Raw genomic sequence first — 25,884 nt, forward strand, 5'->3', positions numbered from 1 at the left:
ACGTAAGAAGAAAAGACGAGCTTGAGAGGAGACCACCAGGATTTCTCTGGTCCCCAGAGGACATGGCACCAGGTTGTTGATCTGCTACCCCCATCACTGAATAGCCAGAGGAGGAAAAGGTGGGGGTCACTTCTGCTCTCCATCGTATGGGTCCCTCCCCCACCTCCACACATAAGTCTTCAACTCTCTCTGCAGGACCAACCTCACTCCCCCTTCCAGCCCTTTCCTCGCCTTCAAGATTCTTAGGCCAGTGGAAACTCTCCAGACCCCCTGCATGGGTCCACTGGCCTAATCACTCGGTGGTTCTGGGATTTAAACACAAACAGAAGCCCTTTCATCAGATGTGTGGATGGCGTGTTTCTAGAAATATTTGCCCTTACGAGGCATGTGGCTTATGGGTGACACCAAAATTAGTGACCCCTCCTGAATTTTGGCTTGGCCATGAAAATTATCTTCCCAGAACAGAGGAGAGGCAAAGGAGTGGGCTTGGGGCTCTGGGTACCATCTTAACAGGGTGGATATTTAAAATCACCCACAAGCTGGTGTGCCTGGGTGGCTCAGCCAGTTAAGTGTCTCTTGATTTTGGCTTGAGTCATGATCTCAGGGTCGTGGGATCAAGCCTCGAGTCAGGCTCCATGCTCAGCACAGAGTCTGCTCATGATTCTCTCCCTCTCCCTCCCCCTCACCCCCCACTTGCACACACACTCTCTGTCTCTAAAACAAAACCAAAACCAAAACCAAAAATACCCACGAGTCATCCCCAGGCTGTGGCTAGAATGAAGAACATTTTTAGTGCCCTACCTCTGACTCCTGTCCAACAGAGCACAACTATCTTCTTCGGATCCCTCTTCCACCAAACCTATTAGTAGAGGTGAAGTTAAGGTGCTCATGGTCAGTGGCTTCCAGCCCCCGTGAGCCAGGTGAGGGGCAGAGGTGTCTAACCCCTTCTGGCTCTGCTGCCTCATCTTCTGATTCAGTCTTGAAACCCAATACAATACTTCTGTATTCACATTACATTTTGAGTCAGTGCATACCTATTACCTGAATGCTGGCTTATGATTCTATTTTCCAGGGGAGGACAAATATCTTCAGAGGAAGATGGACATACCAAGTTTAGAACCTGCTTCATCTTTTTCATTGAGTCTTTCAAGTTTAATCGCTTTTAGAAACACCTTGTCCGCCAGTTTGCTTAATCACTTGGTCCTTTGTGAAGAACAGAGGGGAAATGTGGCATAACCACCAATAAAGGAGCCCACAGTTAACCCCAGGGCTGCCCTTTGTGCTTCCTGGAATGAGAGATATGGTGAGGGACTGGAATGTGTGGTGAAGGAAGCGTTGGTGACTGGGTTGGTGAGTCTCATGGAGGGAGGTCAGATTCTCAGCCCAGGGGCCCTTGGAAGTTAACTGCAGCCTGCTCTCTCTTTCTGGGAGCCCATAGATTTGGGTGGAGCATTTATAGATACTTGTTAAATCATTAATAAATAAATTAGTAAGTAAACAGAAGGTAGAAAATTCATTGCACTTGATGTAATGAGCACTGGGTATTATATGCAACTGACAAATCACTGAATTCTACCCCTGAAACTAATAATACAGTATATGTTAACTAAATTAAATTTAAATAAAGAATTAAAAAAAAAGAAAATTCATTGCAAGACTACCTTGACTATTCCTTCCCCATGCCTATGGCAGACATCAGTAATTAATTACAGAATCGGCTTCCCTGTGAGCCCAGATGCATCCTCATGTTGTTCTTCTCCTCCCTCTCTCCCTGCCCGCTCTCCCCCACCCCTCCTCTCTCATAAAACATTGAGCAACTGCGGGCGCCTGGGTGGCTCAGCCGTTAAGCGTCTGCCTTCGGCTCGGGTCATGATCCCAGGGTCCTGGGATCGAGCCCCGCATTGGGCTCCCTGCTCAGCGGGAAGCCTGCTTCTCCCTCTCCCACTCCCCCTGCTTGTGTTCCCTCTCTCGCTGTCTCTCTCTCTGTCAAATAAATAAATAAAAATCTTTAAAAAAAAACAAAAAACATTGAGCAACTGCTACCACTATCCCACACTGCACGCAGGCATCAGGGATAGGTTTAACCATTCAACCACATCTGGTACCAGTCTGATTGTCTAAAATGATGTTGCATAGACATTCGAGAAGCCCAACGATCTCATTCCGCTGTAGCTCAAGAACAACCAAATGATCAATCCTCCCTTAATCACATACAAACACGCCACAGGAAACTTGGCTCTCCTGCCCCCTGGTCCCTCGTGTGCCCCCCCATTGTCTCCAGCCTTCCCTCACACACTTCCTACCACTGCCCCCTCACTAAGTACACTCCAGCCACTGCCCTATTCCTGACTCCAGCCTCTGTGCCTTGCTTGTGTGGAATCCCCTTCTCCTTGACCTCCTGAAGTCATTCATAAAATCATTGTCGATAAAATGTTAACTTCGTAAAATATAAATAAAATTCAGTTTCTCAGCCTCACTCACCACATTTAAAACTCAGTAGCCACATGTGGCAAGTGGCTACCATAATAGTGCAGATCTAGAACATTCCATCATCACAGAAGATCCCATTGGATTGTGTGGCTGTAGAATACAAGCTCCTTGAGGTCAAGTACCTTATCATTGCTCTAGTTCCATCACCTGAAATAATGCCCGGCATAGAGCAGGGACTCAGCAAATATCACGTTGAATAGGTGAGTAGTGAGTGAGTGGGATGGGCAGATGGACAGGTATATGGATGGAATGAGATGGAGCTGAGACAGGAGGCAGAAGCCATATTTTAAAGGATGATCTGGATTATGTCACTCCTCTGCTCAAAATCCTCCAAGGTCCTCAGACTGGCCTCTAAACATGCACGGTTTAACCCCTGATCCACCACCTACCCCTGTCCAGCCACCATGGCCTCTCACCATTCCTCCACCACAGTCAACTACATTCCTGCCTCAGGGCCTTTGCATTCACCCTACACTGTGTTGGAAGTGCTCTTCCCCTGGATATGCCCCTGGTGCTCAGTAGACTCCGATGACCCTATGTGGAATGGGGACTCCTCCTCATTCTCAGACCCCTTAAACCAGTTTCCTGCTCCATTTTTCTCCATATCTCTTACCATCTTCTACCATACTCATGTATTTTGTTCCATGTCTGTCTCCTCCCTTTATAATGTAAGCTCCCAGGAGGCGGGGGATCGTGTATTTCATTCACCAAGGGAGCCCCATGTTTGGAAGTGTGCCCACAGCGAGCACTTCATACGTCGCTGTTGAATAAATGAAGTGCAGGAGGGAAAGAAGACAGGAAGGAAGGAAAGAAGACAGGAAGGAAGACAGAAAGGAAGGAAGGAAGGAAGACAGGGAGGAAGGAAGGAAGGAAGCAAGGGAGGGAGGGAAGGAGGGAGGAAGGGAGGAAGGGCAAAAGGAAATTTTAATTTTATGAAACAAGGCTATTGAACCTGATGACCCTTTGTATATATCTACTTAGTGGGTTTCAAACGTGCGAAAAACCTGGCAGAAAGTGGGACATGAATCCTGTACTTCAGGGACCTTGTGTTCCTGGAGCATCCTGCCTGCAGATGGAGGTGAGGAGCAAGAGACCCTCCCATTTCAGGGCGCAGGTCAGCGTCAGGGTGTGAGGGCTGGCACAACGTCCCCCCTAACAGAGGCAATCTCCCAGAGTGCCCAGGGCGGACACACAGGGGGGCTGGGGTTCCCAGGAACGGTTTCCACACCACCTGGCTGAGCTGAGAATTTGAGAACTCCTCGTCCTCCCTCTCTTTACATGATGATATTTTGCAGGGGATTAACCTCCCCCCCTCCAGGGATCAGCTTGCTCTAAACCTTGGTAATCCAGATTTATGATTTAATTCAGTGGCCTGAGTATCTTACACAAGGAAAAGGAAGTAGGAGGCCGGAGGGAAAAAACGGACCGAGCTTCCGGGAAATCAACAAAACGGGCTAAGCTCACTTTGGAAGCCTCTTTAATTAACCATTTCCAAGCCCAGTCTTATCAGGAACCCCGTTTGTAGCCCCAAGATTGGCATGCCTCTCTCTTACTGACAGAAAGAAACTGAGGAGATCGGAAGCAACAACAGGGAAGGGTGGACTACAGGCTGAACTTTTTTGGGAGTTGGACCCAAGAGGACGCTGGGGAAGAGACTCTGGAGGGTCATAGGCATTAGGGATTACGCAGTCAAAAGATGTCATTAACCTTTGGAATTGGGGGAGCGGCACTGACCCTAGTCCCAATCTCATTTCCATACGTAGACTCTTCCTTCTTAATCTCACTCTAGAGAGGTGCCCCTCACCCCACCCCGCCATCCGGGCAAAGCGATCACTTTCGGGCTAGCCTCAGCTCATGCTCTGTGGGGCCAGTCACCACGCACCCTCCCACCCTCTCTCCTGGAAGGGCCCAGGTGGGATTTGGTCCTCAGCAAGTGCTTGATCCACATTGGCCAGGTGGGGAGGGAACGGGGCTTCCAGAACCTCCTCAGCGAGACATCATCTTCACAAACTCTGCAAAGAAAAGTCCCCGGTGAGGCATCTATTTGTAAGAACAGCGAGCATTCACTTTTGAGCCCTTACTGTGTGTGTCAGGGACCATGGGGGATCTTCAGGAAAGTCCTCGACGACCCCGTATACCTGTTTCTTCATCTCCAAACTGGGAGTCACAGGACTACCATATACCTTCTATAGTCTTTCAGATGGTTAAACGCGATCATGCTTATAGACACATGGACTGCTCAATAATAACTATGATTATCTGATTCCATCTTTTCAACCAGTTCTGGAGGAGTAAATATCATTTTACAGATGAGCAAACAGAGGCCAGTGAGGTTGACCAGTGCACCTGAGATCACGTGGACGGTAAGTGGCAAAGCTTGGAAGGAACGCAGGGTGCCCCTGACTCTGCTCCATGGCTCCATGCCAGGTGAACTCCAGGGCCCCACCCAGGTCCTGAGGTCAATCTGTCCCTCCCCTGCTTGGGGATCTGTCTCCTACCTCGTCCAGATTTCCAGTGATGCCCCCGGTACACCTGACCCTGGTGAGATCCAGCAGGCAACCAGCAATCATTTACAACTGTTGTGGTCATGCAATAAATATCTACCAAGCTTCCCTTTTGGGAATGAGAGAACAGATGGTTCAGAGAACATCACTTACCCCCCTCCAGGATTTGACAGCCCGGGAGGTCAAACTCAACTCAAAGCAGCAAGGTCTGCAGTGATTACTCCCATTGAAGGGAGAGGAGCAGACGATTCCCGAGGGATAGCTAAGACCTGAGAATGCACTGACGGGGAAGGTGCAGGAAGCGGAAGGAAGGTCAGGGAGAAAGGAACAGGATTTTGAGGACACAGAGCAGGGGCCAAGGGTGCCCCAGAGCACAGCGACTCAGAGAGAGGCTGTCGAAATGTGGAGTGGGTGGGGGGCAGACCATGGGTGCACTTGAACACTGGATTAAGAATTTAGCTTTTGTCGTGGCCCCTGGGTGGCTCAGCGGGTTAAGCATCTGCCAGTAGCTGTCCCCACGCAATGTCACCTTCAAAGTCGACGGTACCGTCTCCATTCACGTCGGCCTCCTGCACAACCTCCGAGATCTCTCGGGGCGTGAGCTTCTCTCCCAGGAGCCTCTGCATGGCCTGCTGCAGCTCCCCGAGGGTGATCTCCCCGTCTCCGTTGGTGTCAAACTGAGCAGAACAGAGCGATCACGTGATGTCAGCACAACAAGGGCACTGTTTACTGACCATTTACTGTGGGTCAGGAACTAAGCTAAGAGCTTTTGCACACGGCACACTGGCGTGTCAGCTCCCAGAAGGCGGGTCATCTGCACGGTCTTGTTCACTGCCCCGGGCCCAGCCCCCAGACAGTGCCTGCCACCCGGCACACATCGCATAAATATTGGCTGAATTAATTGTTTTCAAGCCTCCACGCTGCACACCCTTAACCAATCTACCAGAAAGTCTCGTACGTTCTATGTCCCGAGCAGGGGACGCTGATGCTAACCTGGCCGAAGCCACAATCATCTCCTGCCTGGACTATCATGACAGCCCCCTGATTGGTCCTCTGGCTCCCATCGTGGTCCACACATCAGAGCCTTGCGTTCATGTTCATTTAAAACAAATCAGGCGCCTGGGTGGCTCGGTGGGTTAAGCGTCTGCCTTCAGCCCAGGTCAGGATCTCAGGGTCCTGGGATCGAGTCCCATGTCAGGCTCCCTGCTCAGTGGGGTGTCTGCTTCTCCCTCTCCCTCTGCCCCTACCCCCTGCTTGTGCTCTCTCTCTCTCAAACAAATAAAATCTTAAAAAAAAAAAAAAAAGAAAGAAAAGGTAGATCCACCCACCCAAGGTTTTCCAAAAGGAATGTTTCCCAGTAACTGAATTGCATATTTGTTTTTAAATTCAAACAAGTTGAATTTATATTCTGTTGAATGTAAACGGAAATTAAATAAATAATCGAATTGAAACTAATCAAATTTAGGGGCTCCTGGGTGGCTCAGTCGTTAAGCGTCTGCCTTCGGCTCAGGTCATGATCCCAGGGTCCTGGGATCAAGCCCCACATCTGGCTCTCTGCTCAGCAGGAAGCCTGCTTCTCCCTCTCCCACTCCCCCTGCTTGTGTTCCCTCTCTCGCTGTCAAATAAATAAATAAAATCTTTAAAAAAAAAACAAACTAATCAAAATTAGATAAAATGAAAAAAATGAGTTCCTCAGTCACACTTGCCATATATCGAGGGCTCGACATATATGGCCAGGGGCTGCATTTTGGACAGAGCGTTTCGAGATCCCAGGAAGTTTTGTTGGACCATGCAGCTCTGGGCCTCTATGTGAAGCTGGGACAGAAAAAAAAATCACACAGCTGGTAGGGGGAGATCTTCCTGGGATTTGGACCCATGTTTGCACAGCTCCAAAGTCTTTCCTTCCAAAGCCTACACTATTCTTTATTTTTGCCTCCTATATTGAAAGCTCTGAGGAAAGAGCTTTATTTATTTATTTATTTTTAAAGATTTTATTTATCTATTTGAGAGAGAGAGAGCGAGATGGCGTGAGCTGGGGGAGAAGCAGAGGGAGAGGGAGAAGGACAAACAGACTCTGTGCTGAGCGTGGAGTCCGACATGGGGCTTGATCCACGACCCCAAGATCATGACCTGAGCCGAAACCAAGAGTCAGATGCTTAACCGATTGAGCCACCCAGGTGCCCCTGAGGAATGCATTTTATTAGGGGATGAAAGCGAATTTCAGCAAGCCCCTTACCCTCCCTGGGTCTCATTTTCTAAGTGTCTCTACAGGTGGGTTAAACCAGATTATCTCTTTGCATTCCCCTCTGGGATCTCAAATTATTGGATTCCTTCTTCCCATTGTGGGCATGGAGATTAGAGGTCCTAACATGTATTCTGGGGATGGCAAGACCTCGGGTAAGATTTGTAAATTCCATGAGCCTCAATGTCCTCGTATGCGTAACTGTGGTAAGTGGCGGCTTAGCCCTACTGTTCTTTATGATGATTAAACTAGAGAATATATGTAGGGGACCTTGTGCCTTGCAAGTGTTTGGAAGACGTCATTTTCCTTCCCTATAAATCCCATTATAGTTTCCAAAAAACTTGGTTTGGGTGGGTTCCGTCCACACTTGAAGACCAATCGTAGACCCCTGGGGTTTCCTTCAAGCACCAACACCATGAAACTCTTAACTCACTTCCTTGAAGGCGTCTCTCATCTCCTGGATACCGATCATCCCTGCTGTTTCTGCAAGCAGTTTGGGAGTCATGAGCTCCACAAAATCGTCAAAGTCGACACGGCCACCCACTGAGGACAGAAGAGGCAGGTCTAGTGAGATTCCACGTAATCAACCCCCCATGACCTCGCTGGACCCTTCAAAGTCTGTTCAAGAGGGAGACCTGCTCTGATCTCTCTGTCTTCTGAGAGCTTGCCCTCTCAGCCAACCCAGGCCCCAGGGTCCCTCTAATCCGAACCCGGATGGATGGGTGCGTGGGTGGAAGTCACTAGCTGTCCCTGTGACCTTAGGCAAGTCTCTTAATTGGTTCAGATCTACATTTGCTTGTCTGTTGGTCTGTAGAAGGGGGAGCATGAATTCAGTGGGAGCCAAATTGCTTCCAGATAGGAACACGATCCCATCCGTGTTCAACCTTGTTTCCTCTGTGGCACGCCTGGAAGCAAACCCCAGAGCAATTCTGTCCCAGCTTCCTTCTCGAAATGAGCTCTGAAATCCATCCCAAGTTTGTTTCCAGCAGCAAATGTGGTTCCAATCTTGCCCTCTACTGATGCGTCTCAGCGGTCATGGTAATGACCTCCATCGATCACCACTACTGGAGGCTAAGCCTGACCAGCATCAGCTCCTTTATCGAAATCCCACAAGGAGTGACATCACCTCTGCCTGACAGGTGGGGAAACTGAGACTCAAGAGTGGGAGCTGACTCCACGTTTCAAAAGCACCACAATCAGTAAATGATAGAAGTGGGTCTTGGACCCAGATCTGCCTCTAAGAGTCACCCTTTTATCCACTTCAAATGCTGTCTCCCTGAGTCCAGCCTGGATTGTTTGCTTCTAGACTCCTAGTGACCCCTACCCTCTTCCCCCTTCCACCATAGCCCACCCCCACCCCCAGTGGTTCTTCCAGCCCTGGCCTCACAGTTCATGCGGATTTGCTGGCCCAGTTCAGTCAGCTCCATCTCCGTGGGCATGTAACCCATCGTCCTCATGAGATTCCCCAAATCCTTACAGGAGATGAACCCATCTCTGTCCTTGTCAAACTCAAGAAATGCTTCCTGAAGCTCTGAAAATTAAGAGAGAAGAACTTTGGGGGAACCTGAAACAATCCATGGGGAAGACTTGCATCCCTTGAAACCATCAGGGAGGCACCAACTAGAGACTCTGCAAAGGAGAAGACATCTTTGAAAACCAAAATTTCAAAAAGGAGTGATGTATAAAATGCAGGTGGAGATTGCAACGTGCAAGATCGAAATGTGCAAGGGGAATGATCCGTGAGACCGCAAAGTGACAGCACCGCGGTCCTCCAAATTCTGGGGCGACATTATGGGAAACTTCCAAACCACCAAAAGAAAAACCAACAGTTTTGATTCATCTTAAAACTCATGCTTGTGTCCCTCCTGGGTCTCTGAGACACTTAGGGATGGGCGTGCCTTCTAAACACTTTGGGAGACTCCTAAGTGACCATCAAAAGGAGTTCCGCAAAATCACGGCTGAGTGGAGGAGAGAGGGGTGTGAAGCTTTCGTGGGAAGGGTCTACCCTGAGATGCACAGAGAGCAGCCTAGTGGCGGATGACGATGAGGCGGCATTTGGGGACAGAGGTTACCTTCGATCTCATCTTGTCCCAGGGGTCTTTCCTGGAAAGGAATGCAGGGGAGAGGGAATTTGGAGGAGGTCAGGGATCCAATATCCACTTCTCCAAATGCATCGTCCCCTCCCTCGTCCGAGTGACCCCTCCCCTTTCCTGTTTCTCCTCCACCTCCCCATCCTCTTCCTTCTCCCACTTCCTGACTCCTACACCTGACTGCTTCTCACCCTCTTCCTCATCACTTCCCATTTCCTCTCTCCTATCCCGGAATCTTGATCTCTCCCTCTGTCTTTCCTGAACAGACATCCATCCCATTGTGCTGCAAGGGGCCAGGGCATCCAATCCCCTCCTTTCTCTGGGACAAGAAAGCGAGGCTTGGAATCACAGCTAACCCGTGCTCAGAGTGCCAATTTCGTTTAAACCCCAGAGGTAGGTAGGGGAGGTAGGACCAAACAGCGTTCCCATCTTACTTGAGAGGAAGCTGAGGAATAGAGAGATTAAGGAAACAAACTGAGGTCACACAGCTCCTAAGTGGCAGAGTCCCTCCCAGGGCAGGGAGACATTAAATCACTCCCTCGACGTCAGGTGCAGCAAGTGCTGAGATTTGAATTCTGAGTCAAAATTCTTTCCACTACACCCCCTTGATTCTTGCCCCACCCACCCCATTCTTTCTCCCAAGGGTTAGAAGCCGTTTGCGTGGGACCAGTGTTCAGTGGCATCCAGGCAGGATGATCATTGGGTACGGGGCACGCCACCTGGGGAACCCCACCAGCCTCTGGCCTCTCCCTTTATCCTTAGAGCCTTCCCCCCAGCTTCTCTTTCTTATTATCCCCTCCCCCGTCTCCCTCCCTCTCTCCCTCTCTCTGGTCGCCTGAAAGCCTAGCAAGGAAATGTAAGCCCCTTGGAATCAAAGCGACCTGACTGGACCCTGCCACTCAGTAACTGTATAAGGCAAGGGGCTTTGTGCCTCAGCCTCAGTGCCTGCATCTGTGAAATGGGAACACAAGGGTGGCCAGCCTTACACGGTGGTCCTGAGGATGAAATGACAGCAGGAAAGCACAGCCCTTTGCGCAGGGCCGGGCAGGCCGCAGTGCCAGGCAGGCCGCAGTGCCTTGGTTAAGTGGCAGCTAATGTCATCGTCGTCCTCGCTCTCTCTGGGTGTCCACAGAAACGGGTGGTGACGGACAGGGACATCCCAGTTCCCCTTTTATTGGTGGGTCTTCTCCCTCTCTTTTTGCTGCTGACTTCTGATTTCACCCTCACCCACCTCACCGGCCCACGGAGCTCCCCGAATTCTACCTTCTCAGTCACGCGCCCCCGCCTGTGGCCCCCCCCATCGGCTCCTGGTCCCTTGCACCTGTCACGCCCCTTCTTCCCCCACACCCAGCTCCCTTTGCCCTGCCCTTCCACCTTGTCCACCACCTCACCCGCTGTTTCTCAGCGATGCCTTTCCTCAAGAAGATGCAGGCGGGGCCCATGGGAAACTGCATGGAGGGGCACGGCAGGGTGCACCAGGCACCAGGCACCAGGCTCCAGTCGGCTCCCCCTCCTCCCTGGCCCCCTCCTTCCCGTCCCCCTCAGCCTCCTTATCTTCCCTGACACTCCTTTGCCAAGTCTTCCTGCCTCTCTGGGCCTCTCCCTCGGTCCTGGTGCCCGAGAGCTGTGACAGCTGGATCAGAAATCTCTCCCGGGGTTGGGGAGGGATCAGAGCTGTTCCTGCCTCCCCATCTGGCTTGAGTGAGGTGGAGAGGGCACCAGTCTCAGCCTCTGACCTTTTATTCCCAGAATAGAACTGGATGGTTTCGAAACCGGGGATTAGAGCAGAGGGAACCCATTCATTCGCGTTCCAGCGAGCCTGCGGGGTGCTCACTCCAAGCCCCGGGGGTTGGGAGGGGATCCAGACAGGGAGCCAGAGTTCAAATAGGGAGTGAGGGGGTGCCCACCGAGGGGCAGCGGGGCCCAGGGTGTTGGGGCCTGGGGGGGTGAGGATGCGCCGTGGGAGGGGAGCCCGGCGGGCCCTGCGAGAGTAGGAGCAGACTGAGGAGGTGTCTAATGCAGGTCCCGAGGATATCCGCTCGCGGGGGCAGCACCGCGTAGGGTGTGGACACGGGGTCAGGGTGAGAAGGGCGGCCCCGCCGAGCGGGATGGAGGTGCGGAAGGAGGAGTCTGTGGTGTTGGGTGGAGGCACTGGTTTGTACTGGTGGGTTTCCATACAGAGAGGGATATAACAGTAAACAGACATCACGGTGTGCACGGGGACGTTGGTACGTATGTCGTCGAGCTAAGAGGACACAGAAGCAGGGACGCCTCCGGCTACCGGGGCTTGACTTCTAAATCCCATTCTCCACGAAAAGGAGCCAAGTCCTGGGAGACAGGGCTGCTCCCATGTCTGGAGCAGGACAAGCATGAGTCTAAAACCTCTTGTGCCGTAAAGCAAGGACACAGTTGTGGGGTCACGGCAAGGAACACAGAGGTCAGCCTGAAGAAGCTCCAGTGACCATATCAGGGGCAATTTGAAAATCCAAATAAATAACAACAGAGTATATAGGGTATCACAGGGAACCAGGAATCCATACAGACAGCAATAAAAAAGTGCCAAGCTTGACAATATTTATTTACATCGCACAAGGTATCCCCTTACAATATGCTAATTGCAAAGGAGGGTCACTTTATAGGGACACCGAGCAGACAGTATCTTAATGAAATGATTCAAATGAACATCATCAGTAACGTGACAAATCGAAATTATAAATTCGGTTCATGCACAATTATGAATGAGTACTCCTGCCCCCGTCCCCTCTGGCCTGCTCTGCACTGGGCCCATGGGAAACTGCATGGAGGGGCACGGCAGGGTGCCCTGCACACACTCCCCAGGACTCAGCTCCGAGCACCGTCTGCCCTTGATGGTTTCGACAAGTTCTAGAAGCATTTCACCAGGGGTTAGATGTTCTAGCTGCCCTCCCCCACCCCGGCCTGCTCGCCCCAGCCTCATCCCTTTACCATCCTCATCTCCAGCCATCAGCAGGATCTTGTCACTCCCAGACCTTCACTGCCTGCAGGATTAGGTTCCACACCCTCGAGGGGGCACGCAAGGCTCCCCATGAGAGGCACTCTGGGCACAGGGCCTCCTGCGGACCACCCGGACCAAATCCTGGCCCTCCATCTCTTCGATAGTGGACCTAGGGAAAGTAACTTACATCCCTGTGCCTCAGTGTCCCCATCTGTCAAATGGGGTAATAAAAATTCCTATCCGGTGGGATTGTCGAGTGTCTTTGGTGAGGACGTCCCTGCCCAGCCCTGGTGGAGGGCCGGGCAGCCATGGCTGCTCAGGGCTGGGTGGTCACAGGGGTCTGCAGGGGCGTGGGGAGGAAGAGCATGTCCCCGGCCCCCTTTCCTCAGGAAGACTGGGTTCCATGCCTAAGGGAACCACGAGGCTGTACACAGAGCCAGACAGACGTGGGCATCCCCAGACACATAGCACTCAACACCAGTGTTATTTTGCCTTCAACATGTTGAGTTTGGTAAATATAGATGCACGTTAATTTGCTAGTTCTCTGAGGTAGAACTGTATCAGTCAGAAACTCTTCTGGCCATGAGAAACAAAAGCCATTTCACAGTGGGGTAGTCACACTGGGTTACGCATCGTAACTATTCCTTCACCCCGCACCCCACCCCAACCAGAAGCCCGCTGGGCAACAGCTGGCCCCTGGGTCACCGGTTAAGAGAAAGTGGCTACTTTCCCTGAGTCTCCTGGCTTGTTCCTCATGATCACAAGGTGGTGGCCCAGGCTCCAACCATCACATCCACAGTAGTTGAGGCAGGCAGGCAGGCAGGGCTGCTCAGCCAGGTCTCCTTTTTGATCAGGAAAACCAGCACCGACTACATGCTGGGCATTGTGCCGGGGCTGGGGACCCAAGGATGAGCAAACCTCACGGCTCAGGCCCCAGAACCAGCAGTCCCCAGTCGGTGGGCGCCAGAGCTGGGGGGGGCCTCACACAGTCACTGGCCTGTCTCCCACGAGGCTGGGGCCCAGTGCCAGGCTGCTGGGTCAGAACCCCGGTGCGGGCCTGGGTGCCCACTTCCCTGCTCTGCGCTCCCCCCCATCTGTGGAGCAGGGCCCCCCACACTGCCTGCCTGGCAGGGGCGCTGCACGTTACTCGAGTTAACGTTCACGGTCTAGGCCGCCACAGTCCCCTACGATAGCCGCTCGCTGCGTGCGGCTGCTTACAGGAAAACTCATGAAAGTGAAGGACAATCCACAAGGGCTCACTTGTCAGGGACACCGGCCGCAGTTCCGGTGCTCATCCTGCTTCCCAGCGTGGGTGCAGGGTGTTTCCAGCGCCGCGGAGAATTCGGGAAGGTGCTAGCATGCTGCCCGCCGCACGCCACCCACGCGGGAGCGCCTGGAACTGTCCCCCCAGAGCCCAGCACACACCCTGACACGACAATGGGTGTTCAGTATTTATTGAAAGAAATGAGCAAATAAACCCCAGGCTCCGCTTAAGCCACCCCCTCACACACACACACACATGCACACCCGTGACACTCCAAACCCACGCGGCCGCAACACCAGGTCCACCGAGCAACAGGACACCCCCGCGTCCCCACGTCCGCGCGCCCCGCCCCCAGCCCCTGGGCAGGCGGGAGCCTAGTAGAAATCTTCCGGGTCGGAGTCCAAGTCCGCGCCCTGCTGGTTCTGAATCTGACTCTGCTTCCTGTACAGGGAGGCCACCTGAGGACAGCAGGCGGGGGGCGGCGGTCAGAAGCCCCAGGGTTGCCCCCACCCCGTTCCAGAATCCGCCACCGAGAGAAGCTGGTCCAGCCAGGCAAGCCCACCCCGGCTGGGGCCTCACCTGGGCACTGGTGGTGGCCTCCTCGGGCTTCTTGTCTTCACGGACGCGGATAAACCGAGGGAAGCGAAGGGAGATCCCCTTCTCACCATCCACCTGGGGGAGGGGGTGAGGATGGAGACCCTCCTGGGCTCCAGCCCCCAGGCCACTCACGGCAGCAGGTCCCTAGCCCGGGTCTCCTCCCCGTGCCTGCCCCTCCAGCCTCGGCTTCCTGATCCATTCAATGGGGCTAAGCATAAAGATTAAACTAAGGGAATAAAGCGCTTAGGACTGTACCTGGAGCATACTAAGTGCTTAAGGAACGCCAGTCTGGTGGCTGTGATCTAGGCCGTTGTTCTGTTCTTACCCTCAGGGCCAAGAGGCAGGGCAGTAGACACGGGGTGTAGATTCGAGTACCAGACGGCAGGGTTCAAATCCCAGCCCTCAACTCAGGGGCTGTGTGACCCCGGCCCAGTGACCTCGGTGGCCGGGCTCTACCTCCCCAGCTGTATGCCGGGGACACTCAGTGCTTCGTGAGGACGGAATGGTGCGAGCAAGTGTGGGGCCTGTGAGCACGGCGCCTGCTTCGCACGGAAGCTCCGTAAACGCTTGCCCTGCCATTTGTCACCGGGGGACCCTAACTGCCTAACATGGAGCCTGAGTGAGTAATTTTAAGACAGAAATTCGATTTAAGAATGTGAATTCTGGGGGGCGCCTGGGCGGCTCAGTTGTTAGGCATCTGCCTTCGGCTTGGGTCATGATCCCAGGGTTCTGGGATCGAGCCCCACGTCGGGCTCCCTGCTTAGCGGAGAGTCTGTTACTCCCTCTGCCCCTCCCCTGCTCATGCTCTCTCTCTCTCTTTCTCTATCAAAGAAATCAATAAAATCTTTTTTTTTTTAAATTTATTTATTTGAGAGAGAGAGAATGAGAGAGAGAGCACATGAGAGAGGGGAGGGTCAGAGGGAGGAGAAGCAGACTCCCCGCCGAGCAGGGAGCCCGATGCGGGACGCGATCCTGGGACTCCAGGATCATGACCCGAGCCGAAGGCAGTCGCTTAACCAACTGAGCCACCCAGGCGCCCATCAATAAAATCTTAAAAAAAAAAAAAAAAAAAAAAGAATGTGAATTCTGGGGCGCCTGGATGGCTCAGTTTGGCTCAGGTCATGATCTTGGGGTCGTGAGGTTGAGCCCCTCGCCGGGCTCTGCGCTCAGCAGTGAGTCTGCTTGAGATTCTCGCCCTCTGCACCCCCTACCCCTGCGCTCTCTCTAAAATAAGTAAATCTTAAAAAATAAATAAATAAAAATGAGTTCTGCCTTTAAATGGAAGTCCACTCCTCAGAAAAGTGCACGCTAGCTAGATTTTGAAGGGTCAGAAGAAATCGCAAAGGATGCACATTTTTAATTCAAGATTTCTGTTCCGGAGGAGAGAGCGAAGAGCTGCTCTAGCACCAGGCTGACCCTCTAGCTGGTGCTGAGGGCTGAGCCACCAGTCAGAGAGATCAGCCCGGGAATTTTAAAACTTGGTAGCACGAAAATGAATTACGGTTGAGAAAGACGTGCGGCAGCTGAGGTCACTGCCCTGCAGGAAGTGTCCTAAAGCTCTTTATGCAGGAGAACTATGTTTTCAAAAATCACTGAGGAGCCGAAGGTGAGGTTATGGTATTAAACGAAACAATTTCACTGTTTACTTTCTACACGTGGGGAATTTTTTTTTTTTTTAAATGGAGACTTTGACCCCGTTATCTGACACCCAAATAAAATGCAAGCTCAAGCTTTCCTAGTTACTATCAGCCCGGAGCACAGGCGTGGGCTCCATGACCCCCTGCTCCCCATCTCCCATCTGGAAGGTCGGCCCTGGGTCCCTCCTGCTGCCTGCAGCCCGTGGTGCCCCGGCTACTCACCAGGCCCCGGGCAGCGGGGTAGATGGGGGACAGGGACAGATCGGCACATTTCACCTCCCACACGGCGCTGGGGTCCAGCCAGTGGTCGGGAGCCACGGCACCGTCCGCCCGGACATAGGAGCGTGGGGTGGGCAGCACCAGGGCCTGCGGGGAACAGCAGTGGGGAACAGCAGTGGCGTGAGGAGGACAGGTCTCAGGTCTCAAAGTCAAGGCCAGGGTTGGGCAGTTGGGGAGAGAGGAAAGAAGGAGGAAAATGGGGGATGGGGATAGACGGTGATATAGACATGCCCGAAGGTAAGAGCGTGGGCAGGGATGAGGGGGAACGAGGGAAAGAAACGAGACAAGAGAGCCAGAGAGAGAACCAAAAAATGTCACAGAGACAGAGGCACCAACACACAGGAAAGGGAGTCGTACCCCCAAAACAGCTGTGACCGTGCCACAAACACTCCCAGTTACTAGGGGCTTCCCCAGCCCTGTTGGGATTCACTCAGGGCTGCCTCAGGGACCCCTGCGATAGTGCCCTCCCCGTGACTCGCCCTCCGGCAGTGGAGGCTCCCTGACCCACGTCCTGCGCTGGCAGCTGCCAGACCTGGGACTTGACCCTGGACACGTGGGGCTCCCGGGCCAGCTCCAGCACCTGCTGCCCCTGAGAGGGTGGGGGCCCAGAGTCCCGCACGCACACAGAACGAGCCGCGCCGGGAGAGGTGGAGAGGCCATGCCACTCACCTGGAGCCTCTGGTAATGCTCCTCCAGCTCCTCGTCACTGAAGCCAGTTCCGAGCTGCGGGAAGGACAGGGGACGTCAGAGGGTCGGGGTGCGGCCTGTGGCCGGGCATTTCCCCCCCTGCCCCCGCCCCTGCGGACCCGGATCTGTGCATACCGGAGGCCCCCACCCTACCCCAGCCTAACCAGAACCCACAGAGACCACAGTGGAAGTGTGGCGGGGGGTGGGGGGGGTTGCTGGGCGCAGAGCACAGGTGGGGAACACCTCTCCCAGTGGCATCCCCCCTCCCCCGCCCACCCGCTGCCCTTCACTTGCCAGGGCAGCCCTCACTCCGTCCGCTCTGCCCCCTGGCCCAGGTGCCGCTCCACTGGGCTCCCCCGCATCCCACCTGCCCCAGAACAGGGTGTCCTCTCCAATCTCCATGCCACCGAGCATCTTCCCTCACCTACCCACATCGTCAAGCCTAACAACTCGCTGCCGGCAAATGTAGCGAGACGCACGTCTTCAAACCACGGATATAAAATGCTAACCGGAAAGCCCTTTTTGCATCGAGAGCCTTAAAGAGTGTCTCGGGCAGGCAGCTCTCTCAGAAAGCTGTTTTGGGTAAGCAGTGTAGATGGTGCCGGGTTGGGGCCCTGAGGTACTTGTGAATGGTTAAGACCACCTCCGTCACGGGTCGCCTGGGCTAATAAGCACTGCGTGCAGCGCAGATTCACTCGTAAGAACAATGCCGGCCACGAGGGAACCAGCCAGCCACAGGGAGCTGGTCCAGGACGCGGGGCGCACACATCTTTTTGAAAACTCTTCCACAAGCATTTGTGAAAAATTCTGGGCCACTTCGCTAACGCAGTCAGAGGCCAGTCGAGGGAGGCCCCCTGACCGTCAGTTACAGGAAGAACCGGCCATTACAGAGGCCACCCCAAGCCTCCGTGGTGGGCTCCCACAGCAGAGGCCCCCACAGGGAAAGACGGACTCTGATCTCCTACGAGAAAGCGACCACCCCAGCAACTCAGCCCCCCAGAAACCATCCTCCCCCTGGACTGGTGCTTTTTTTCCCCAATGGCCTTTTGTTCAAAACAACCCCTCCCACTGCCTCCTTCTTCTCCATAAAATAACACTCCTCTCCTTCGTGGGAGGGGCCTATGGTTTCACCACAGCTTGTGCATCCTGGAACTGCAATTCTCTGCTATTTCTGAATAAACCCATTTTTGCTGGTAAAATAACGGACCGTTTATTTTTAAGCTTAACACATTCAAGTTGTGCTTCTAGAAGTCCTGAACACAAGGGCAAACACTCTGGTTTTTTTTTGTTTGTTTGTTTTTTTAAAGATTTTATTTACTTGACAGAGAGAGAGTGAGAGAGGGAACACAAGCAGGGGGAGGGGGAGAGGGAGAAGCAGGCTCCCCGCTGAGCAGGGAGCCCGATGCGGGGCTTGATCCCAGGACCCTGGGATCATGACCTGAGCCGAAGGCAGACGCTTAACAACTGAGCCACCCAGGCGCCCCCACTCTAATGTTTTTTAACACTATGTTACTTAAATGTATCTGACGGTATTTAAAACACGGTATTTATAAGACAAAAAGCAGGAGAAAAAAAAAATCCCGACATACAAAGATCATAGCTTTGTAAAAGTATAAATAAGACATTCCCTCAAATCTTACTAGTGGTTAGCTCTAGGCACGGGAATTGTAGGTAATTGTTTATTCTGTTTCTGGGGCAAAAGCCTCACATTTGTTGGATCAAATGTATATACAGCTTTAATGTATATAGCTTTAAACAAAAACCAATACCACTACATCTTTCAAGCTCCCCTGTGCATGGGAGTGGGCCATGGAGCAAAATTCTGACCCACGCCACAGAAGGTGCTCGCTGGCTGAGGCTGATGCGGGTGACACATCCCTCTGCTCGGGGCCTTCCTCCTTCCTGCTGCTTGGAGCGTGCATGGCCATGATGGCTGGAGCTCCTGCAGCCACATTATGAAGATGAGGTCGGAAGCACATGACAAAACCCCTGTGCGGGGAGAGAAGCCTGGGTCCCCAGTGACATCAGAGAGCCTGCCGCCGGCCCCCCTTCAGACTTCTCATTACATGAGAGAAAAATAAATCCCTTGTAAGCCATCCTCATCTGCAGCTGAACTCAATTCCTGACATAGCTTTCTTACAACTTTTTATGATAGTGCATTTCTCTATGTGAAGCAAGAGTTACTTATAGGATCAGAAAAAGCAAATAAAAACTAGAAAAAAAAATAATCCTACATAGGACGTGAGAGCCTCTTAGTTCAGCCCCCCAGCACCCCCCACTCCGCGATTGAGTGGAATCTACTTCCCTCCTGCCTCCCGGCACCTTGCATATGGCCTGGAACTCCTCACTCTCCTCGTCGTAGGCGGCCAGCAGGAAGCCCCCATAGCGGCCGGCCCGCTTGCCACGGCCCAGGTAGGCGCCGATCACCACGAGGTCCAGGGTGTCGCCCACACCATCGAGGTAGTCCTTCTTCAGCTGGGGAGGGAAGGCAGGAGGTGAGGGGGCGCTGCCGAGGCGTGGACCTCCCTGCTGGAGGCTCATCGGTGGGTGGAGCAGGGTTGGGGTGAGTCTAAGGAGAACTCCCGTAGAGAAGACCAAGGATGGCCACCGGGCTGAGGCTGGACCTGGGAGGAGCTTCTGGACTTCCAGAGCGCATGGGAAAGAGACGACCCAAGTGGGAAGAGCCAGCGGGACTGAGGGGACAAGTTAGACGGAGACCTTGGGGGTCCTCCTTGGGTCCCCCCTCTCCCTCAGGACAGAGACACATTCCACTCACTCACTCCACACGGAGAACATTCATCATTTGTTCCAGAAACCCTAAGTGCCAGGCAGGACTCAGCCTTGGGGATGCGGCAGGGAAAGTGTCCTAAGACAGGAAAAGCTCATACCCTCCCAGCTGCTGACAGTTTGGTGGCGGAGAAAGACCACAGGCCGCTAACACACACCCGGGGAACCCAGCCAGCTCCACTCCAGCTCGTCTCCTGCTGCAGTCCTCTCGCCCCTCTCCAGGCAAGTCTCCTGCTCGTGGGCTCCCGCTCTGCCCAGGACCGCCCACCCCCAACCATCCACCATTCACAGCCAGACAGATGTCTTGTGCAAAAAAGACAACCAGACCATGGGACTTCCTGCCTAAAACCTCCACTGGCTTCTCAAAACCCATAATATTTTACAACGACCCCCGAGGCACTGCATGATCTGAGACCTGCTCTCCACCCCAACCTCACCTCGCACCTCAATCGCCTTGCTCCCTGCACACGCAGAGCTTGTTCCTACCTCAGGGCCTTTGCATTTGCTGCCCCCACCCTTCTCCTAGGTGTTCTGTCCCAGATCTCCACATGGCTGACCCTTTCCTATCATCTGTGTCTCGACCCAAGCGTCCGCTCTGGAGAGGCCTCTCCCCACGACCAGAGCACTGTAAGATCCTCGCTGGCCCGACCTTGACTTGTTTTCTCCACAATGCTCATCATCCCCGACGTCATCTCCTTTATGTCGTGGCTGACTCCCTTCTCGCCGGCCCCACTCGACACAGAGGGCAAGCTCAGAGAACAGAGACCTCATCTAGCGAGGGCAGCTCTCAACTGATTCCTGGTGAATCCATCCATGAGGGTGTGCAGAGGGGTGGTCTCCAGCTGGCTGGACTGCGAGGCAGCAGGGGCCGAGAAAAGGCTCCTGCACTCACACAGGGTGAGGTGGGGACCAGAAACCCAGATGGAGAGACGGCTGGATGTGGGAAGGGCAGCCGGGGCAGCTCACCTTCAGCCAGTTGTGGGATCTCTTGGCGATCTCGTAGGTGGCATCGACGTCCAGGGTTTTCACCATCAGCCCCTCGCAGGAATCTGAAGGGACACACAGACGGATGGCCTTCGTGAAGCCCTGGCCTGGGACAGCCAGCCGGAGCCGCAGGCTTCCAGTGAAATCTTGTGGGCTGGGGCGCACGCGGCGGTCAGCCCCAGACCCCCTCACCTTTCACAGACTGCTCCAGGAACTCGGCAATCTGCTCCGTGTCCTTGGTGTCCAGGGAGGTGGCGAAGACAAACTCGCCCTCCATCTGCATGAAGTTCTCCCGGAGAAGCTGCCGGCGTCGGGAAAGCGGCTCACGCACCAGGGACTGGGGGCGGGAAGGGGAGGAAGGGAGCGGGAAGAGACAGAGAGGAAGGGACGTCACTGTGGAGGAGACGAAGCCCGAGCCTGGGAGAGACAGGATGCCCGTGCATCTCCAGCCACCACTCGGCTCCCGACGGAACGCCCCGCCAGGAGGAACCAGGCCTGCACGAGGGTTGCGAGAGCCGAAAGGACCAATTTCAACAGCAGGTCGAGAGCAGCAAGGGCGCTGGAGGCTGGAGCGGACTCCTGTTATCATGGCTATGGTTCCTTGTTCAACACGGGTTGAACAGAGCTGGAAAGAAGCCGACGACCACAGGGGTGTAACATAAACGTGTTTCCGTTTTAATCCAGGGCTCGGCAACCCTGTCCCACAAAGAACCAGACAGTAAACATTCTTGGTTCTGCGGGCTACTCGGGCTGTCGCAACCGCTCACCCTTGGGCTGCCGGGCAGAAGTAAGTGGACGGGTGCGTGGTTACGTTCCCACAAAACCTTCTGTACAGACAAGACAGGCCAGTAGGCCTTCATCTACCGAGCCCTGAGGGAGACCGAATCCCTCGTGGGAAAACAGTGCTTGCTTTATACCGTAGAACAGGCCCCCCAACCTTCTGGAAGTTAATCCACGACCTGTGATCTTATTAACCACACCCTTTTATGTTCTGTACACGCTCCTGATGGACAGGCACAGCCCTGCTGGACATCACGCAAGCCGATTCGAAGCTGAATATGGCAGGGAGCCTTGTTCTTACAAACTATTAGGCAGGCTGGGGAAGAAGTCCCCTAGCTCTCTCTCGCCATCCATCCCCGAGGGAGGTGTGGCTCTCCTCCACCAGGCCGAGGTGGGATGCTTCCTCAGATGGGGAGCTCACTCCTTCTGTTCTGTTCCATCTCTGCAAGGGGATGGAACTTGTCTCAACAGCCCCAAACTCACTCATTCTGAGTCTAGATTCACTCTGAGACTCTCCTAAGGGGAGACTCCAGAATAAAGGTGGTGATTGATCCTAGTAGTGATAAGGAAGCGGAGACTCACAGAGGCTGAGTCATTTATCTGCAGTCGCACAGCCAGGAAGGGAGAGCTGGGATGTGAAAGCAGGTGGTCGGGCTCCAGATTCTTAACCCATGCCCTGGAGCAGCGGTGCTCAAACTCTCCAGTCTCGGGACCCCCTCACACTCTTGAAACCTGCTGAGGACTCACTCCAGAGATGTGGGTTACATCTCTAGATATTTACCACAGTAATGACGATGTATCAGCTACTAAATCACATGTTAATATTTGCTATACTAGAAGTGAGAAATCTAGACATTTATTAACTCATTTAAAAATAACACCTCCGAGCGCCTGGGTGGCTCAGATGGTTAAGCGTCTGCCTTCAGCTCAGGTCATGATCCCAGGGTCCTGGGATCGAGTCCCACATCGGGCTCCCAGCTCAGCGGGGAGCCTGCTTCTCCCTCTGACCCTCGCCCCTCTCATGCTGTTTCTCTCTCGCTCGCTCTCTAAAAAATAAATAAAATCTTTAAAAAAAAAAAAAAAAAACCACCTCCAATATGTTAACCCAACAATGTATTTTCATGAAATGTGCCTATGTTAGAAAAAAAATTAGTGAGAAGTGGGGGCATCAGTTTACATTTTTGCAAATTCTTCAATGTCTGGCTTTTCACGGAGCTGGGCCCTCCCGTGTGCGGCCGTCCGCATTCAGACGGCTGCCACACAGGAGAATCTGCCTGCACGGCTGCGGAGCTGGGGAAGGCAGGCAGGGCCTCACAGACTCCCCCGAGAGGGTCCTGGAGACACCCGCAGGGGTCCTCGGGCCACACTTTGAGAACCGCTGCCCGAGCGTGGCCACTCAGACCGCCGGCTCCCAAGCTCGCACACCGCCCCCATCTGCCCCCAGACATGCAGCCGGAACTCACCTGTCCATTGAGGTAGATGAGGTCGAAGGCGTACAGACACACCTGCACCTGGATCTCTGCCGCGTCCACCTCCTGGGTTGGGCAGAAGGGAGAGCAGGGGTGGGGGACGGTAGTATGAGGTGTGGTTGCTATGCTTCCCATCATGCCCCAGGCAGACACCTGTCACCTACCACTCTCCCCTTCTCTCCAGCCAATAGGCCACACACCCATGAGGATGACAACACTCCTAGCTCCGGGCTCCGCATGGTGATGGCTCTCAGCTAATCCCAACAACCTCACTCCCCTTTGTCAAGTATTTGCTCTCCTACCCTCCCTTGTAGCTAATGGTGCTGACAGGACACAGTTCTGGCCAATGAGGGTAAAGAAGTTTGCTGGGGGGCGCCTGGGTGGCTCAGTTGTTAAGCGGCTGCCTTCTGCTCAGGTCATGATCCCGGGGTCCTGGGATCGAGCCCCGCATCGGGCTCCCTGCTCCGCGGGAAGCCTGCTTCTCCTTCTCCCACTACCCCTGCTTGTGTTCCCTCTCTTGCTATGTCTCTGTCAAATAAATAAATAAAATCCTTAAAAAAAAAAAAGTTTGCTGGGGCACAGGTTGTGGGGGGGGTCCTGGAACAGATCTTTCATGATAAAACAGAGACACAGGAAAATGGCTCTTTCCCCCTTTGTAGTTGGCATGCTGGGATGAGAATGCAATGGCTGGAGCTATGGCAGCCACACTGTAAAAGGCAGCAAGAACTGTATCCCAGCAGACACTCTATCCTTCTGGGGATGGGGCAGGGCTGGGAGGAAGAGGAGAAAGTGTGGGACTATGGCAGGCAGCGGAGGAGGGCGGAGGCTACCTTGCGTTTGCGGGTGGTAAGCACTTGGAATGGCTGGATCTGCTTCTTTTCCCGGTCCCAAGCCACGGCTTCTGTGTCCAGGATGAAGGATGTGACTGACGGGAGTTTAATCTGAAAGATGAAGAGGGAGACCCAGGGCTGCTGAGAGGTGGAGGATGAGGACAAAACACAGGCCCAGAGAAACAAATGTTCTTTTCCTTCCACAGCTCTGAAAATCCACCCATGAATTGATGCCAACTTAAAGATGCACATATGGATATATACCCTCTTCTTATTTCCCACAAGGAGGAGAAAAACAAACTTTTCTGAGACTTACTACTTGGTCCCATAAGCTGGAAACCCAGTGGCCTTTGTCAGTTCCCCATGAACTTGTCCACTTCCCCTCTGAAATCTCTAAACCGCCCACAACTTACTGAACCCAGTCCAGCCAAGGCCACATCATCCTACTGGTCTCCCTGCTCCTGCACAGACCCCGTGTCTAACCTGCTCTCCTCACAGCAGAGTGCTCTGAGCAAACCCCAAATCTGATCTCAGTGCATCCCTGCTAAAAACCATCCCCAGCTCCCCAAAGCTGTGGGGGCTCTTCCCCTGGTCAGCCCCTGGCCCTTCCTCACCTCACCAGGCCCTTTCAGACTCTGCACCCCAGCATGCTAGCCTCTCCTGTTTTGTGGATTGGCTAGGCCCCTTCAACCACAGGGCCTTTGCACATGCTAATCACTCTAGAATGCCTGTCCTTATTCTTCATCTCCATGGGGAGGACTTCTTTTTCCTCAAAGGAACATTGCTGCACAACGCCAGATGCCATCCTTCATGCTGCATCCTGGGGCCGTGCACAGTGGCGGCCTGCCTTGCTGACATCAGGCCTAGGTCAAGTCTGACTCTTACAGAGGCTCACAGAATGGGGGTCCTTCAGAGCCCAGGTCTCCACATACAACTACAGAGCCAGCAGCGGGATGCTCCGACGAAGATCTCCCTGCCCTGCTAGGCCCGAGCTGGGTGTAGCCTGTCTAAGCTGCGTCCCCAGCCTCCTGCACGGGGCTCAGCCTGGAGCAGATGCCCAGGAAACACTTGCCCAATGAATGAGCAAAAGCAGCCAGATACAAAAGACCCCGAATTGAAGGATACCGCTCGCGGGAAGCTGGTTGCTTCTGGGAGCTGGATGGGGATGCAGCTTGGCATGGGACCCAAGATAACAATTTAGAGTGATACATACATGGAAATGTCTTATGTTTACATGGGTGTGCATAAACGCGCCCAAACTCACCAAATCACGTACGCTACGATCAGAACCCTACATAGACATTATACCCACCACACTGGCTCATCCATCTGCTAGTAAAATGGACTGGAAACACCACCGCTTGGCTAACAAGAGCTCCACTACCATCTGTAATCTGCTGTTAGGTCTGTCCTTGCGGCTCCAGGAAAGCGCCAACTTCCTAATCAACTAGGGGCAGGCAAGGAGGGCTGTCTGACCGACTCCCAAAACAGGCCCAAGGCGCCCGGGAGCAGAGAAGCCCCGGCCTATTCCGGCTGCGGGGCTGATCTGCAGGCCGGCTCCCTCCACCCACGTCCCAACCGCCTCTCGCCGTCAGAGTGAGATTCTGGCTTTCCTGGCCACTGCTGCACCACGGGGCCCAGTGCTGGGCGGTGACCCCAAGCCAGAGGCGGCTGGCGGCGGGGCTGGGGGAGGGATCCAGAAAGCATTAACTCTCCTCAGGGGAGGGGAGAGCGGGAGGCTGGAACCGCTTGCCCATCTTTCTGTCTGAAGTGTGGCACCTATCTGGGGACAATCGGGGGACAAGCGTTGGGATGAAAAGCCGACCAGCCAAGGACAGCAGAGGATAGAGACAGAAATGAACGGCTTCTGGGGGACTTCGGTGCACAGCTGAGCCAGGCTAGGGCCACCCACCCTGATTTTGTTGAGGAAAAAAAAAAAAAGCATCTGCTTAAGCCTCTGGGAGGTGGGTGTTGCATTACTTGAGGCCGAAGGCACTCCGCTCTCCTGCAGACAGTCCCGCTGCGCCCAGCTGGCCTGGACGGGCTGCAGTTCTCTGCATCCATATCTACAGCCCCCGTGAGAGGGGAAGTAGGCGGCAGACGCCCACCTTGGGGATGCGGCTGATGATGTCCGGGTACTTTCCGGTATTGTCTTCCTGATTCCTGCTGAAGATCTTCACCTCCCCGCCTTCCAGGACGTGGATCTGCGGCAGTGGGGGAGGGGAGAGGGACTCAGAGCCCAGCCCACCCCAGCTGGCCCCAGCCTCACC

At 53.9% G+C, this 25,884-nt stretch overlaps 2 protein-coding genes across 7 annotated transcripts in view; both read right to left on the reverse strand.

Moving 5' to 3' along the window:
* The window catches only part of LIG1 (DNA ligase 1), a 192,760-nt gene that overhangs the window by 141,266 nt on the left and 25,610 nt on the right, over window positions 1–25,884 (reverse strand). For 5 of the 6 annotated variants that reach the window (XM_081807212.1, XM_081807210.1, XM_081807209.1 and 2 more), the window contains 10 exons: window positions 25,723–25,818; window positions 23,615–23,725; window positions 22,779–22,850; window positions 20,728–20,872; window positions 20,518–20,600; window positions 19,087–19,239; window positions 16,747–16,800; window positions 16,021–16,164; window positions 14,144–14,236; window positions 13,739–14,022 (listed from right to left, as the gene is read on the reverse strand). In XM_081807212.1, coding sequence (XP_081663338.1) covers window positions 13,939–14,022; window positions 14,144–14,236; window positions 16,021–16,164; window positions 16,747–16,800; window positions 19,087–19,239; window positions 20,518–20,600; window positions 20,728–20,872; window positions 22,779–22,850; window positions 23,615–23,725; window positions 25,723–25,818 — 1,035 coding nt within the window. In that variant the 3' untranslated portion in view covers window positions 13,739–13,938. Of the gene's footprint in view, window positions 1–13,738; window positions 14,023–14,143; window positions 14,237–16,020; window positions 16,165–16,746; window positions 16,801–19,086; window positions 19,240–20,517; window positions 20,601–20,727; window positions 20,873–22,778; window positions 22,851–23,614; window positions 23,726–25,722; window positions 25,819–25,884 lie in introns of those variants that run through there. The other variant, XM_081807211.1, reaches the window with a different exon arrangement.
* Window positions 3,943–10,795, reverse strand: CABP5 (calcium binding protein 5). Its single transcript, XM_006739429.3, has 6 exons — window positions 10,718–10,795; window positions 9,309–9,339; window positions 8,624–8,767; window positions 7,670–7,779; window positions 5,524–5,671; window positions 3,943–4,502 (listed from the first exon to the last, which is right to left on the reverse strand). The coding sequence occupies exons 1-6, from the start codon at window positions 10,778–10,780 to the stop codon at window positions 4,477–4,479; spliced, it is 522 nt and encodes a 173-aa protein (XP_006739492.1). The 5' UTR covers window positions 10,781–10,795; the 3' UTR covers window positions 3,943–4,476.

The sequence above is a fragment of the Leptonychotes weddellii genome, chromosome 16 (genome assembly GCF_054177405.1).
Source record: "Leptonychotes weddellii isolate Sample4059 chromosome 16, ASM5417740v2, whole genome shotgun sequence".
Taxonomy (NCBI): Eukaryota; Metazoa; Chordata; class Mammalia; order Carnivora; family Phocidae; genus Leptonychotes; species Leptonychotes weddellii.

Excerpts from the sequence above, each read along its gene's own strand:
- CABP5 (XM_006739429.3), bottom strand. The coding sequence starts at position 10,780 with ATGCAGTTTCCCATGGGCCCCGCCTGCATCTTCTTGAGGAAAGGCATC. Across the intron at positions 9,340-10,717 it reads GCATCGCTGAGAAACAGCGG|GAAAGACCCCTGGGACAAGA; the intron begins GTGAGGTGGTGG and ends ATTCCTTTCCAG. Across the intron at positions 5,672-7,669 it reads TGAGAGACGCCTTCAAGGAA|TTTGACACCAACGGAGACGG; the intron begins GTGAGTTAAGAG and ends TGTTCTGCTCAG.